Below are 16,147 nucleotides of genomic sequence, written 5' to 3'. Positions count from 1 at the left end.
GTTTCTTACATGCCACACTCTTGTAAATACACCCCAGAATGGTATTAGCTTTTTGTACAACTGCATCACATTGTTGTGCATTTGATTTGTCCTTCCTAAGTGAAAAGTGATTCACTTCTCTTTACTGAATTTCATCTTGTTGAATTCAGACCAATTCTTCAATTTGCCAAGGTCATTTTGCATTCTAATTAGAATCATAGAATCATAGAATATCAGAGTTGGAAGGGACCTCAGGAGGTCATCTAGTCCACTCCCCTGCTCAAAAGCAGGACCCATACCCAATTAAATCATCCCAGCCAGGGTTTTGTCAAGCCTGACCTTAAAAACGTCTAAGGAAGGAGATTCCACCACCTCCTTAGGCAACGCATTCCAGTGTTTCACCACCCTCCTAGTGAAAAAGCTTTTCCTAATATCCAACCTGAACCTCCCCCACTGCAACTTGAGACCATTACTCCTTGTCCTGTCCTCTTCCACCACTGAGAATAGTCTAGAACCATCCTCTCTGGAACTACCTCTCAGGTAGTTGAAAGCAGCTATCAAATCCCCCCTCATTCTTCTCTTCTGTAGACTAAACAATCCCAGTTCCCTCAGTCTCTCCTCATAACTCATGTGTTCCAGACCCCTAATCATTTTTGTTGCCCTTCGCTGGACTCTCTCCAATTTATCCAATCCTTCTTGTAGTATGGGGCCCAAAACTGGACACAGTATTCCAGATGAGGCCTCACCAATGTCGAATAGAGGGGGACGATCACGTCCCTCGATCTGCTCGCTATGCCCCTACTTATACATCCCAAAATGCCATTAGCCTTCTTGGCAACAAGGGCACACTGCTGGCTCATATCCAGCTTCTCGTCCACTTTCACCCCTAGGTCCTTTTCCGCAGAACTGCTGCCTAGCCATTCGGTCCCTAGTCTGTAGCGGTGCATTGGATTCTTCTGTCCTAAGTGCAGGACCCTGCACTTATCCTTATTGAACCTCATCAGATTTCTTTTGGCCCAATCCTCCAATTTGTCTAGGTCCCTCTGTATCCTATCCCTGCTCTCCAGCGTATCTACCACTCTTCCCAGTTTAGTATCATCCGCAAATTTGCTGAGAGTGCAATCCACACCATCCTCCAGATCATTTATGAAGATATTGAACAAAACCAGCCCCAGGACCAACCCCTGGGGCACTCCACTTGACACTGGCTGCCAACTAGACATGGAGCCATTGATCACTACCCGTTGAGCCTGACAATCTAGCCAACTTTCTACCCACCTTATGGTGCATTCATCCAGCCCATACTTCCTTAACTTGCTGACAAGAATACTGTGGGAGACCGTGTCAAAAGCTTTGCTAAAGTCAAGATACAATACATCCACTGCTTTCCCTTCATCCACAGAACCAGTAATCTCATCATAGAAGGCGATTAGATTAGTCAGGCATGACCTTCCTTTGGTGAATCCATGCTGACTGTTCCTGATCACTTTCCTCTCAGGTAAGTGCTTCAGGATTGATTCTTTGAGGACCTGCTCCATGATTTTTCCGGGGACTGAAGTGAGGCTGACTGGCCTGTAGTTCCCAGGATCCTCCTTCTTCCCTTTTTTAAAGATTGGCACTACATTAGCCTTTTTCCAGTCATCCGGGACTTCCCCCTTTCGCCACGAGTTTTTTAATTTTTCTGTCCTCCAAAGTGCTTGTAACCCCTCCCAGCTTGGTGCCATCTGCAAATTTTATAAGCATATTCTCCAACTCATTAATTAATTAATTATCCAACTCATTAATGAAAATATTGACTTCTACTGGACCCAGGACTGACTGCTGCAAAACCCCATTAGAACCTCCCAGTTTGACAGCAAACCATTGATAACTACTCTTTGAGTAGTCTTTCAACCAGTGATGCACCCATTTTATGGTAATTTCTTCCAGACTGCATTTCCCTAGTTTGCATTTTGAGAATGCCACGTGGGATTTGGTCAAAAGTCTTACTAAAATCAAAATATATCATGTCTACTGCTTTCCCTTTATCCACTAAGCCAATAACCCTGTCAAAGAAGGAAATTAGGTTGGTTTGACATGATTTGTTTGTGAGAAATCCATGGTGGTTATTGCTAATTAATCCAATTGTCCTCTAGGTGTTTACAAACTGATTGTTTAATAATTTGAGTGAGTGTCTTTCCAGGCATCAAAGTTAGGCTGACTGGCCTACAATTCCCTGGGTCCTGTTTGTTCCTCCTTTTAAAGATAAGTACTATGTTTGCCCTTCTCCAGTGCTCTGGGACCTCACCCATCCTGCAGGAGTGCATGGTTCTGAGATTGTTTCAGTTAGCTCTTTTAGTCCCTTAGCATGAGTTTAGCCAGGCCCTCCTGACTTGAATACATCTAAATATTGTTTAACCTTTCCCCCGTATTTGGGCTTGCATTCCTTCCCCCTTGTTGTTAATAGTGTGTTAAGTATGTCATTACCAGTAACCTTTTTAGTGAAGATTGAAACACACTAGTCATGAAACACGTCTGCCTTCTTGATGTCCTCAGTTATTAGCTCTCCATTCCTGCTAAGTAAGGAACTACATGTTCTTTCATCTTTCTCTTGCTGCTAATATATGTTAAGAACCTCTTCTTATGGCTTTTTCTTTTCCTTCCTAGGTGTAACTTATTTTGTGCCTTAATCTTTCTGATTTTGTCCCTACATGGGTATGCTACTCTTTTGTACTTCTCCTTCGCACTTTGTCCATGTTTCCACTCCTTCCTTTCCTTAGAATAAAGACATCTGTGATTTCATGAACACTTTCACCCAAATTGTCTTTCACCTCCAGATTTGCTACCATTTCCTCCCTGTTGGTCAGAATTAAGTCTAAAATGGCTGTTTCCCACCTTCCTGCCCCCCAGCCCTCCCGGTTACTTCCTCTACAAAACGGAGTCCGCAATACATTCCAAGAACTTTTGTGTTTTTCTTTATTCCTTTTCCAACAAATGTCTGGGTAGTTAAAGTCCCCCATTACTATAGTACACCCATACAAAAGGTCTCTTTTATTTATTATCCTTTTTTTCTTTGCCCAGAGACTATCAATTGATCTGCCTCTCATCTACTCCTGTAGCGGAGAACAAGTGGTGTGCCTACTTTGTTCGAAGTGTCACTATAGGAGGTTTCAGAATTAATTGATAAACTTTACAGTAACAAGTCACCGGGACCAGATGGCATTCACCCAAGAGTTCCGAAAGAACTCAAATGTGAAATTGTGAAACTATTAACTATGGTTTGTAACTTGGCCTTTAAATCAGGTTCTGTACCCAACGACTGGAAGATAGCTAATGTAACACCAATATTTAAAAAGGGCTCTAGAGGTGATCCCGGAAATTACAGACTGGTAAGTCTAATGTCTGTACTGGGCAAATTAGTTGAAACAATAGGAAAGAATAATATTGTCAGACATATAGAAGAACATAAATTGTTGGGCAAAAGTCAACATGGTTTCTGTAGAGGGAAATCATGTCTTACTAATCTACTAGAGTTCTTTGAAGGGGTCACAAACACGTGGACAATGGGGATCTAGTGGACATAGTGTATTTAGATTTCCAGAAAGCCTTTGACAAGGTTGCTCACCAAAGACTCTTAAGTAAATTACGTTGTCATTGGATAAGAGGGAAGATCCTTTCATGGACTGAGAACTGGTTAAAAGACAGGGAACAAAGGGTAGGAATATATGGTAAATTTTCAGAATGGAGAGAGGTAACTAGTGGTGTGCCCCAAGGTTCAGTCCTAGAACCAATCCTATTCAGCTTATTCATAAATGATCTGGAGAAAGGGGTAAACAGTGAGGTGGCAAAGTTTGCAGATGATACTAAACTGCTCAAGATCGTTAAGACCAAAGCAGACTGTGAAGAACTTCAAAAAGGTTTCAGAGTAACAGCTGTGTTAGTCTGTATTTGCAAAAAGAAAAGGAGTACTTGTGGCACCTTAGAGACTAACCAATTTATTTGAGCATAAGCTTTTGTGAGCTACAGCTCATCCGATGAAGTGAGCTGTAGCTCACGAAAGCTTATGCTCAAATAAATTGGTTAGTCTCTAAGGTGCCACAACTTCAAAAAGATCTCACAAAACTAAGTGATTGGGCAACAAAATGGCAAAGGAAATTTAATGTAGATAAATGTAACGTAATGTACATTGGAAAAAATAACCCCCAACTATACATACAATATGATGGGGGCTAATTTAGCTGCAGGTAATCAGGAAAGAGATCTTGGAGTCATCGTGGATAGTCATCTGAAGACGTCCACGCAGTGTGCAGCGACAGTCAAAAAAGCAAACGGGATGTTAGGAATCATTAAAAAAGGGATAGAGAATAAGACAGAGAATATCTTATTGCCCTTATATAAAGCCATGGTATTCCCACATCTTGAATACTGCCTAGAGATGTGATCTCCTCATCTCAAACAAGATATACTGGCATTAGAAAAGGTTCAGAGAAGGGCAACTAAAATGATTAGGGGTTTGGAACAGGTCCCATATAAGGAGAGATTAAAGAGGCTAGGACTTTTCAGCTTGGAAAAGAGGAGATTAAAGGGGGATATGACAGAGGTATATAAAATCATGAGTGGTGTGGAGAAAGTGAATAAGGAAAAGTTATTTACTTGTTCCCATAATATAAGAACTAGGGGCCACCAAATGAAATTAATGGAGAGCAGGTTTAAAACAAATAAAAGGAAGTTCTTCTTCACACAGCGCACAGTCAACCTGTGGAACTCCTTGCCTGAGGAGGTTGTGAAGGCTAGGACTATAACAGGGTTTAAAAGAGAACTAGATAAGTTCATGGAGGTTAAATCCATTAATGGCTATTTGCCAGGATGGGTAAGCAATGGTGCCTCTGTTTGTCAGAGGGTGAAGACGGATGGCAGGAGAGAGATCATTTGATCATTACCTGTTAGGTTCACTCTCTCTGGGGCACCTGGCATTGGCCACTGTCCGTAGCCAGGATAGTGGGCTGGATGGACCTTTAGTCTGATACAGTATGGCCATTCTTATGTTCTGATGTACGTAGTTCAATTCAGATATTTCTATGGGGCATTAAGATCTAATTTGGGAAAGCAACCAGCAGTAGCTGTGCCTACCTCTGCTTGTTATTCTGTGATCAGTCCTTCACTAGGCAGGATATCCCTATTATACTGTATGTTCTGTTGTCACTAGACCGTGTGTTTCTCCTCTAATAGTTCAGCAGGAGAATAACTGATGTTTCCTGACAGACATGACCTCCACAGATTACCTCGCCTTTTGCTTCTGCCATTGAATATTCTGCATGTTTTGCTTTACATTTTTCCATCTGCCACAAAGGGTAAAGGATGAGCTCAGAACCTACCTGCAGTGCCATTCACAAAGGGTCCAACAATCAGCGTGTATTTCTCAGTCTCCCCTGTAATTCTGAATGATGAGAATGTAGCAAATTCATAGTTGTCATCAAAATCTCTGAGATCGATGCGAAGCACATTGCGACCTTTAGAAAACAATTTGAAAGCAAAATGTTCAGCACGATCCATTAGTGTTTATTACTGTTATTGATTGTTTGTATTGCACAAGCTCCTAAAGGCTCTACACACAAATCAGGCTCCCTTATGCTGGGACCATTATGATCATCCCTTTGAATTGCCTGCATCACACACATCACAGAACTTCACTCACTAATTTTTGCATCAAGCCAATATCTTCCTATTGACCTTTATCAATTCAATTTCCATCCACCAACCTGACCTCCCTATTAAAAACCTGCTCCATGTTATGCTTTGCGAAGGTAGTTCAGAATCGATGACCTCATCCAGGCTGTAGCGTCCCTTATTGCTGTACTGTGGGCGAACCACCCGAGGACAAAATGCTGCTCCAGGAATCGTGACTGGATCCAGCCCATCTACCACAGCATTACTGGCTTCAGTAGCTCTGTGTGGCAGGACTGGGCTGTAAGGAACAGGAAGGGGTGTCTGCAGCGGAAGCGTTACCTCTACCGATAGTACAACTCTATACCCTGTGTCGTGGCTAAAGTGTGGGAACAAAACTTGGTGGAGAAGGTTGCGATAAGGAAAAGAATGAATCAGTGATGTCTTTACTAATGGATGTCAGCAGGTGGATATTGTCATTCCCAAGCCAGAATTCTGACAGCCGGCTGCCAAAACCTCTTTTGTATGTATTCCAGTCACGATAAAAATCCACAGAGCCATCCACCCGTCTCTGGAACACCTGCAGGGAAACAGGAGGTTCTCAGCTGGGAAATCCCACATTGTTTTCCATCCTACTAGAGCAGAAGACCAGAAACTCTGAGACTGTAAATCGTTGGATGAGATTTAACATGGTCAGGTCTATTTCAGCTCAGGTGACTATCGCAGAGGGAGGCTTGTCTCAGAGGATCCTATTAAATCTTGGCAGCAACAGCACTAGGTTAAAGGATCACATGCTCCAAAATCTACAGCACTGGACTGGCAATCAGGAGGCCTAAGATCTATACCCAGTTGTGCCACTTGAGAAAGTCACAGCACCTCTGCTTTCTGTCCGGCCCTTTGTCTGCCTTGTTTATGGAGACTGTGAGCTGCAAAGGATGGGGTCTGTCTCTCAGTATGTGTGTTCAGCACTCAGTGCAATGGGACCCTGATCTTCATCGGATACTCTAGGCACGACTGGGATATAAATAAGCATAATAATAAATTGGAAGGTTTAAATATGATGAGTATACAGGGTTCAAACCCCTCATCTCCTCAGCTCCCTAGAACACTCTCTCCACTCATTCTCAGAGGCTGCTTGAGTGACAGAGCAGCTGATGCACCAGAAGGGGAATGAAGAAGGAATTCTGGTTCCGGAGTCTGGGCAGCTATTGAGGAGGCTCTGAGAGCTGGGCAGAGAATAGCCAGGAAAAGGGGAACCTGTGTCAGAGCAGTGACAAATGTCCCCTCAGACGGGGTCTTTTAGACTCTAAAGCTCCGGGTTTCCTCCATGGAACCCATTGTGTTCACAACCAAGTTATCTCCACAACCAAGGACTAGGGAGGATTAGAAGGGCTCAGGAAGTGTCTGTGTTTTTATTTCAGCTCACCATGGGGAGCTAACAGCTTAGGACCTTCTGTCCTCATGCTTTTCTCCTAGCTGCAACCCACTGGCTAAGGACCATCTCCCATTCTTGGGACAGTAAACTGTTTGTTGTTCAAGAAAAAACATCCAATGAGCTTCATTATGCGCTGCTCTTACAATCCATCCTCCACCATCTGTGTCCATGTCACACAGCACGGTCATGGCTTTACAGTCATGCGAGTAGATGTTGTACCGGCCGCTCAGGGTGTACCCTCTATCTAACAGCTCCTTGCAGTTCTTTGCTCCTGGTGGAAAGAGGAATTGAAATATGTAAATTGGTTGTATAACTCTCCTTGGAGCAGGGATTCATGGGCTGCTTTACATTGCACTGAGGGCCAGATCAATTGCAGAATCAGGTAACTAGAAAATATTCTTTGAGCCACCATCTTCTCCCCTCCCCACTGTTAGTGTTTGGGAATTGGGTCGTATCCCTTTAAATAGTTTGTGTTCCCCTTGTGTTCTATCTTTGGAAACCTACCACAGCAGCAGCAAACGTACCAAGCGAGGCTTTTCATGCTCTCTGTAGTTAGCAAAACAATTGATTTGGACTCCACTGTGCCAATCTGGTTTGTATTAACTTTGTTTGCAAGAGGAAAAGATGCAATCACTAGCCCAACCCGATCTGTTCTGGGTGAGAACAGCTCAACCTGAACAGTGGATTGGCTCAAAGGTCTTGAAAAGTCATGGAAATTGAAATGTGACCAAAGGTTTGTACTACAAGTTCCCATGCAGCATTTTGAAATCTGTCTGTGAGCCAGAAGGGCTTCAGGTTATAACGTGACTTGGGTCAGAACTCACCCTGAAAAAATATCAGATTCTCACAGGAATACTCACATCAGTTTGCAAGTGAATCTGTCGGCTGAAATGTATTTCCACAAAAGATTCACTGGCCAATTGCTAAGAGCAAAACACCTTCATTTCAAAAGATCAAAGTCTCTTTACTTATAGTTTAAGAACAGCAAATGGGGTAAATCACATATATATTTTTTTGCAAATTGTCTGTCTCTCATGGGTTTTCATGTTTGGGTTGCTGGATGAAATGAGATGACATTCAGTGGTCATAAGAAACTCTCACCTTTCTGACACTGCATGTAATCCAGCACTTCCTCTTCTAGTCATGAAAAGAAACACAATAGAAAGTGAAATGGAACCAGAAAATATTCTACTGTCTTTTAAACTATGTAATCGGCCAATAGGTACAGCTGGGTTAGCAAAGTACTCGTTATCTTGAAAATGCACTAGACAGGTTTTTAACCGTGAAAATCCAAGTGCTAATGGATCCACAAATGTCTCTGATCTCAGCCTTCCAGCCTGAACCATCAAGACTGCTCTCATTATGTACCAACACTATTTTGTAACCCTCTCATGAGGCTCCTACTTGCAGGGCTAAGAATTGGTCCTTAATAGACTAAATTAATTGCTGGTCAGTAACTAGAAGCAATGCCCACAAAGTCAAGGGAGTTGCATGCGCTTACGCTAGCTGTGAATTTGACTCAATATTCTTTTTAAAAAAATTCCAAGCGACAACGGGAGAATAACAGTTAAATAAAGTACTGGTAGAAAAAGGGTCGTTCCTTTAACTGGACATATAAATAGGATCAATTTCTTGTGATTCATACTCCATACTCCTGGTATGTGGAAAATATAAGGAGGGGTAGGGGAAAGTAACCTTCTCTAGGATACACCTCCAGATCTACAGATTTCACTTATATTTCAGCTGTTCTCTCTCATACCAAAGGTCATTTGGCTAGTGTTGTTCCAGACGTTACAACACATGGATGGCCACGTGTTTTTGTAGGCACAGCTATTTCTCTCTTTATAGAGCCCAAATCTCACTGGAGGATCAGTGAGCTTGATATTGTGGACATGGTAACTATTCAAGAAACAAGCTTCTTCAGACTCTTAATTTTTAGTGCTGCAAAAATAGAACTGAAATGCTGTGTTCAGTATAAAGGAGAGTGCAGAGGGTCTCACCAAGTGTTCCAGGGATTCCTGTAGCTCCCGGGGCTCCTTTATCTCCTAAAAAAAGAACTCAGAATAAAATCCTTGTTTTACCTGGAGGTCACCTCCATAATTCACCATCTCACTACAGCAATCGCTTGGGTTTCATTGTGTGGAGGGGCTAGTTCAAGGCCTATGTACCAGCTATACTCCGCATGATCTGTTAAAGTTGTTGTTTTGTGGGACTTAAGTGATGGATGTTGCCAACTCTCAGGATTTGGTCATGAGTCTCATGATAATTAGTGTTTTCCTTAAAGCCCCAGCTCCTCAGGTCCAGTGGATGTGACATGATTTCAGCCTTTGGTCTTAAAGAAAAAGTAAGTTTCTAGCCCTCAAAGCTACGGCAAAAGCTTCAAAATGTGACCCCTAAATACTCAAAAAGCAGAAGGCAAATAAAAAGAACACCAGATTTATTATTTTTACATAATCTCATGATTCTAAAACCAGTCTCCGGATTTTTGATGAGCCTAACTTTTTTTTTTTTTTTTAGTTTTTCAAAGATTTGGGGTTGGCAGAACTGCATTTATCTTATCTTGTCTTCTGCATTGGCTGAAATTAAATGGCTTAGGCTACGTCTACACTGCAGTTGAGATCTATCTCCTGTGACTGCATAGGACGTCATGACATTATAATTAGAGCTGGGTGAAATTTTATTCACAATTTTGAAATGTTCCAACTCTTCATTTTGGAACAACAAAAAGGGGACATTTTTGTCTAACCGGAACCAATTTCATTTCATCTTTTTTGTTTGGCAAGGAGCTGAAAGGAAAAATTGTACAATGGAGGGATTGTTGCTCCCAATTCCTCTATCAAAGTGAATAGCACCAGAAAGTGCCCTGCTCTGCGGTGAGAAGAATCATCTGAGGCCTCTCACCTTTCGCTCCAGGGCGGCCAGCAGGACCTCTTTCTCCTGATTGAACAAAAAATAAGAGAGCAAAGACTGATCAGAGATAGCGAGATCTTGACACTGGATCAGAACTGAAGTTCTGTTGCAATAATAAACCCTTTATTGTCAAATATAGAGTGAAGAGAAGTTATGGTAGTTTTGGAGCCCACATATTATAGGAATTGATGTTTTATAACAAGGTGTTGTATCAACCAGGCAAGGTACTAACAAGCAAGCATGCTTTTACTGTATTTTGAATTTGCTGATGTGGTGGTTTTTCATTAGTTTTCCTCTTGCAATTGTGTGTCTGCAGTGGTAGGGAACTTTGCCACAAAGGAGTCACAGCCTGGACTGTGGCTCCTGTATCCATGCTCATTATTTTGGCTTCAGCTGTAGCTGACTCAATCTGAGTAGCAATGGTTATTGCTTTTTCTAGTGTAAGATGTGGTTCTAGAAGTAAGCGTTCTCTTACACGAAGCATGGTTGTTTTCTCAATGAGCTGGTCTCTAATCATCTCATCTGCCATATTCCCAAAGTCACAAATTACAATCAGACTCCTCAGGGAAGCAATATACTGCATTATAGTTTCCCCTTGTTTCCACTCACACTGGCAAAATCTGTAGCAACTACCTACTACATTCACTTTTGGCACCAAAAAAATTCTTTAATTCAGTGAGTGCTGTCTCATCTTTATCAACTGCAAAGGGAAAGGTGTAAAATATACGCTGCCCTTCTGCTCCAAGGCAGGGGATTAGCAGAGCACGCTTTCTTACTTCAGAAATCTCTGTAGCACTGATTGCAAGCAGATAAGCCTCAAACATATGGATCCAGGTAGTAAAAGCAATTGGAGGCTCACCTGGGCTTTGCAGAAAGGGTGCAGGTGGGTTCAGAGGCAGAAGATCCATGCTCGTTGCCAAAATGTTGTATCAACCAGGCAAGGTACTAACAAGCTTCAACAGGACTTTATTTTCAAAGTGGAAACCTCTTTACCAAGCTGCTGTTGCAGCCTCGGTAACGCTCTCCCAGCCTCTCAACTCCTTCCCCCTCCTTCCTGTTTCCTGTTCTTTCAGATTCCCAACAGCCAGTGCTCCCAATTCTAATAATTATAAGCAACTTCTAAATACCATACTAGGTCTAATTGATATTTGATTAAAAACGTATTTCCTATTCTTAGGTCACCTATAGGAAAACACAGTTCTCTGCCCTTTGTTACTTTACCTTTTGGGCCAGTTTTTCCCACCTTTCCGGGGATCCCCGGAGGTCCCCGTTCTCCTGCAAACACAGAAAACTGACTGAATGTTTTCCAGGGCAGCGTAAATACTCAGTACATAATTCCCACCTACCACCCCTACCTGGAATTACAACAACCCATTTGTGTCAAAATTCAAATCCTGTATCTGCATCTGGCTCGCTGAGTCCCTGATCTCACATCAGGATCCCCTAGCATGGACTCTTACATGGAGGCACATTGAAGTCAAAGGGACAAGCACATCTTGCTGTTAGGTGAGAGCCAAAGCTGGTAAACAACCATTTTATACATGCTACCATTAAAAATGTCCTGGCTCATGATAATAATCATGATTTCCTCTTCTCTAGCCCCTCTCATCCAAAATTCTCAGAGCGCTTTGGAGAGATCAGTGAAATGTGCTTCAGATAACCTCTGGGAGGTAAAGGACTGTTATCACTATTATACAGAGGAGAAAACGGAGGTTTAAAGAGAGTGACTTGACTAAGGTCACACAGCGAGCCAGTGACAGAGAGGAGGAAAGAACCAGAGGACTTGGTTGCCAATCTGACAACCCAAAGGGAATGGACAATATTTCAGAGCTTGGTTATTCTGAAGCTCCAATCCCTTGCCATAGGATATGGGAGATGCCATGTGAATTTCCTCATATCAGGGTTGAGGGGAATCTCCAATGTCTGAGCATATTATAAAAGTAATTCCCATTTACATCAGCACCAGCCATGTCTGATTCCCATTCAGTGCCTGGGAATGTACCTCTCATTCCTGCATTTCCTTGGTCTCCTCTGGGCCCTGTAGCCCCTGGAATTCCAGGGCTACCTTGGAGAATGGAGAGATTATCGGTACTGTTGAGACCTACTATGGTCACCTCTGGGGAAAGAAATGAATCCATAATCAATGATGGTTAGCCTCTCACGATCTGAAACATTCTGCAGAAATCCAGAGGGATAAACTCAGCAAATGAAAGCCTAGATAGTTCCTTGATTTTCCTTTCTCTATTAGCATTATGCATTTCAGAGACAATGCCCTAATATTAAAAGTTGGGGGTTATTACTATTAGTCTTTGTTTTAAGTTATAGTGAAAACAAAAGTTAAAAAGAAGTTATTAAATATTTGTATTTAAAAGAAATAACCTCAGACTTAGTTTTGATGTACACATCCCTCTGCAATGTTTGCAACCTGACCATTGCAGCATTGTGTCAGTTCATGAGAATCTTTTAACGAAATTAACCACAGAGAAACAAAAGCACTGGAATGGGTTACCTAGGGAGGCGGTGGAATCTCCTTCCTTAGAGGTTTTAAGGTCAGGCTTGATAAAGCCATGGCTGGGATAATTTGGTTGGGGACTGGTCATGGTATGAGCAGGGGGTTGGACTAGATGATCTCCTGAGGTCCCTTCCAACCCTGATATTTCATGATTCTATGAAAAGTGGAATGAAATGCAGAGGAAAAACAAATAGCTGCCATTCAGTGAAGAAATTGTGCAAAAGTAAAATAAAAAGTAAAAAACAGTTGTTCTTACAAGCTCAGGTAATATATTTTAAAGAACTAAATATGTTTTTAACCTAACAGTCCCCTCTCTATATTATACACATTGTGAGATTTAAAATTATTTATAGGGACATCAGTGGAGAAAAATAGGGACATACCGGTCAACTCCATTGAGCTCTGTTGTTGTGAAAAATTTTGAGGTAAACAAAATGTGGACATGGGCAATATTACCTGTTATATAGGAACTCTACCTCCTAATCTGGAACATTTGGGCATAAATTGTACATAGTAAATGATTTTCAAAATGATCATGAACGTAAGGAGATGAACCGTGAAGGCAGTACTGCTCTGAAATAATACATTAATTTATGCATAAGATGGCGGAGCCTGTATTCAATCCTTGTTTAGCAAACCACCCATTTCCTTCAAAGAGACCATTTGCCTGAATGAGGTCTCCACAAATTTGACTAAATCTTGCATTAGGATCACAGGATTTCATGATGAACTAAAATAAACCTTCAAATGCTGCTAGATTCTCAACCCAAAGCAAAGAAATGAATGTGTTGACATGGAAAGAGTTGTATAGTGGATTTGCAGTGATATGTACACAACAGTTGCGATTTTATAAATTTCATCTTAATTTGGTAAAGGTGAATTTTATAAAGCAGAGGGATCTGAAATCACAGGCTCACTCTGAGCTTTGAAGATTGAGATTTTATTTTCCAGAATTTAGCTCATCTGCCTGTGTGGGTCGGTCAGTCACCAGATTAGAAAGGCTTTGGCCCAAATATGCAAACTATGCAAAGCTTTAGACAGAGAGATTCCAGCAGCAACACAGGGAGGTTAGAAGATAGTAAATGAGCATGAGGGAGAAGAGGTCAAGTCAAATTTTGAAGAATCTCAATGAAGACGAAAGACAACCTTTTCATAACATGATTTGCAAAAACTGTGTCTGATTTCTGAATGCCTCAAGTCTGTACTGTGCACTTCTGCAGTATAGATTAATTTCGACAAAGGAATTTTGTACAAGGAAGCCGTTCATTTTATTATTTAAAAAGCACCATGAAGAAGCAAAGCACTTTATGGACATGTAGGAGAATGAATATTCCTGAACAGTTCCCAGTTCTCCAGGGTCCAGGTTGGCAAGAGCCACAGTGTGAAATGATGTTGGAAAGAGGATTAAATCGTCTTTCACTCACCTGGGCAGGTGTCCTGAGCCAGACAAACCGTTGCTCCTAAACAGAGTAAAGAGAGGAGAGTTTTCTGGGCAGCTCTCCCCATCGCTAGTGCTGGTCTCTGCAACCACAGCTCCGCTTGTCTTCTCACCACCTCTCCTCTCCTTTAGTATTTCAGTCCCTTTAAGTCTTTTATATGCAATAACAATAGAGCCTAGAGCAAATAAAGCTCTCTGCCTCAGGTATCTCAGCACCTCCTTCCCACTCTCCACATTCCAGCAGTTTCCACTGAGATTTTTATGCTGCAGCGGTCACAACTGGAGCTGATTAAATGGCCCGATAGGACATGTTGAATACTGGACTAGCAGCCGTTGCTTCCCCCACACAGCAAATAATGATTGTTGAACGGAGCCAGTCTGAATCTTTCCTCACGAAGTTGATTCCTGTCAATGTGTCTTCTGAAATAGTAAAATAGGGTGCCAAATAATGAGCCCAAACTGACTTTCTCCATCCCGTCGAAGCCCCCTGTTGGCTTCAGTGGGAACCTTTGGGAGAACAAGGAGAGCAGGATTGGGTGGATTTACTCGCCAACTGCTCTGTTACTAATATGTGTGTGACAGTAGCCACAGGAGGCCTCGTGTCAGATTGGACCCCCCTGTACTGAGTGCTGTGCAAACCAGCAGTAGAAGCCAGTCATGGAGGGATCGGTTCCAAGACCAGAAGTGACCATTGTGATCATCTCGTCTGATCTTCTGTAGAACACAGGCCACAGAACTTCCCCAAAATAATTCCTAGGGCAGAGCTTTTAGAAAAACACCCAATCTCAATTCTAAAATGGTCAGTGATGGAGAATCTAGCACAATAGGAAATAGCTTGGAAAATAGCTCCAGTGGTTAATCACGCTCGCTGTTAAATATTTACACCTTATTTCCAGTCTGAATGTGTCTAGCTTCAACTTCCAGCCATCTCTGCCCCAAAGACCTTATGATCTAAGCAGCCTAGGCAAATGAAGGATGAGAGAAAATAATTATTGTCCCAATTTTTGCAGTGTTATGTGTGCCTGTGTCATAGAACTAATAAATAATAATGATGCATGCCCAGGCCATATCTGCTAATATACCACTGCTGCATTTTTCTACATGACCATGTGATTTTTCAGTGACTGCTGCACGGCAGACGCTCCAGATGGCAGATCACTGCCAAGGTTCATTTCTTTATGTGCATGTGTGTTTGCATGGTTCCAGTCTGTACAGCAAGAAGGCAGCTGCTGTTCTGCCTGTGTGCAACAGATATTTCCTCTCTTTGCACTGGGGAAACGGGATGACACTTTCCACTGTGGTATTGTGGTTTGTAATTGGAATCAGAGATCCAAAGCTGCAAAAGAGACGATTGGACTATATGGATCTCACTTTGGATAAAGCTGTAAGACTGTGTCAGGCAGCAGAAATCATTCAACAGCATAAAAATAATAGAAGGAAAACAGAACAGACAGCCACACTGGATAGAGTGACATGAGAGACAAAAAACTGGCAAGCAGTCAGTCAGTACAAAACAAACAACAGAGATGCATGAAAAATGCAACGCACAAGAGTTTGTAAAAACTTCAAAGATTGCTCAAGATGTGGACGAAAAATGACCTCAACAATGCCCAGCTTTTGGTAAGTGCTGCAATATTTGTAAGAAATACAATCATTGTGCCAAAGTCTGCAACCAAGTTCAGCAACTGCGGAAGAGGAAACGAAGCCTGTGTGCTAACGCAAGTGATCCAGGCAGGGAGCACAGACAACAGCTCAGGAGTTCTATCTAGGAGCTGTATCTGAAGAGGAAGGAAGAAACGAATGGACAATTTCCTTAGACACTAATGGGACTCTTATAACCTACAAATTGTGCACTGATGCCAGGTAAATGTTGTTTCAGGTATTAGTGTCAAAAGGTTGGAAAAAACTCAGGGAACATGGTGAGCAAACTGGTCAAACTGAAAGCTTATAATGGGGGAACTCCTTCCTACTACAGGTACATGTGTACTAGCAGTGACAGTAAAAGATCAAACAGAATTGTTGGATTTTGAGATCGTGAAAAGGAATAAAGCACGTACATTGGATTTAAAAACGTGCCCAGCCCTTGGGCTGATTCAAAGAGTGCCTGTGGGTGAGGACGTAAGGGACACATTGTCCAGAACATTTGATAAAACTGTAATAGAAACAGGGGTGGAGTCAGACATAGTGCATGTCAGACAGATCAAAAAAGAATTGTCCAGCCTCAGACAGG

At 42.1% G+C, this 16,147-nt stretch overlaps 1 protein-coding gene across 1 annotated transcript in view; it reads right to left on the bottom strand.

The window, feature by feature from the left end:
• Positions 1-16,147, bottom strand: part of LOC311532211 (uncharacterized protein) — a 41,685-nt gene that overhangs the window by 3,693 nt on the left and 21,845 nt on the right. Inside the window, exons 8-15 of the mRNA XM_084650486.1 lie at positions 11,970-12,083; positions 11,189-11,242; positions 9,959-9,994; positions 9,058-9,102; positions 8,159-8,194; positions 7,201-7,328; positions 6,073-6,202; positions 5,334-5,468 (exon numbers count right to left, since the gene is read on the bottom strand). Coding sequence (XP_084506612.1) covers positions 5,334-5,468; positions 6,073-6,202; positions 7,201-7,328; positions 8,159-8,194; positions 9,058-9,102; positions 9,959-9,994; positions 11,189-11,242; positions 11,970-12,083 — 678 coding nt within the window. The remainder of the gene's footprint in view (positions 1-5,333; positions 5,469-6,072; positions 6,203-7,200; positions 7,329-8,158; positions 8,195-9,057; positions 9,103-9,958; positions 9,995-11,188; positions 11,243-11,969; positions 12,084-16,147) is intronic.

The sequence above is a fragment of the Lepidochelys olivacea genome (genome assembly GCF_965140295.1).
Source record: "Lepidochelys olivacea isolate rLepOli2 genome assembly, chromosome: 16".
Taxonomy (NCBI): Eukaryota; Metazoa; Chordata; order Testudines; family Cheloniidae; genus Lepidochelys; species Lepidochelys olivacea.
This window is presented reverse-complemented; position numbering and strand designations above follow the sequence as displayed.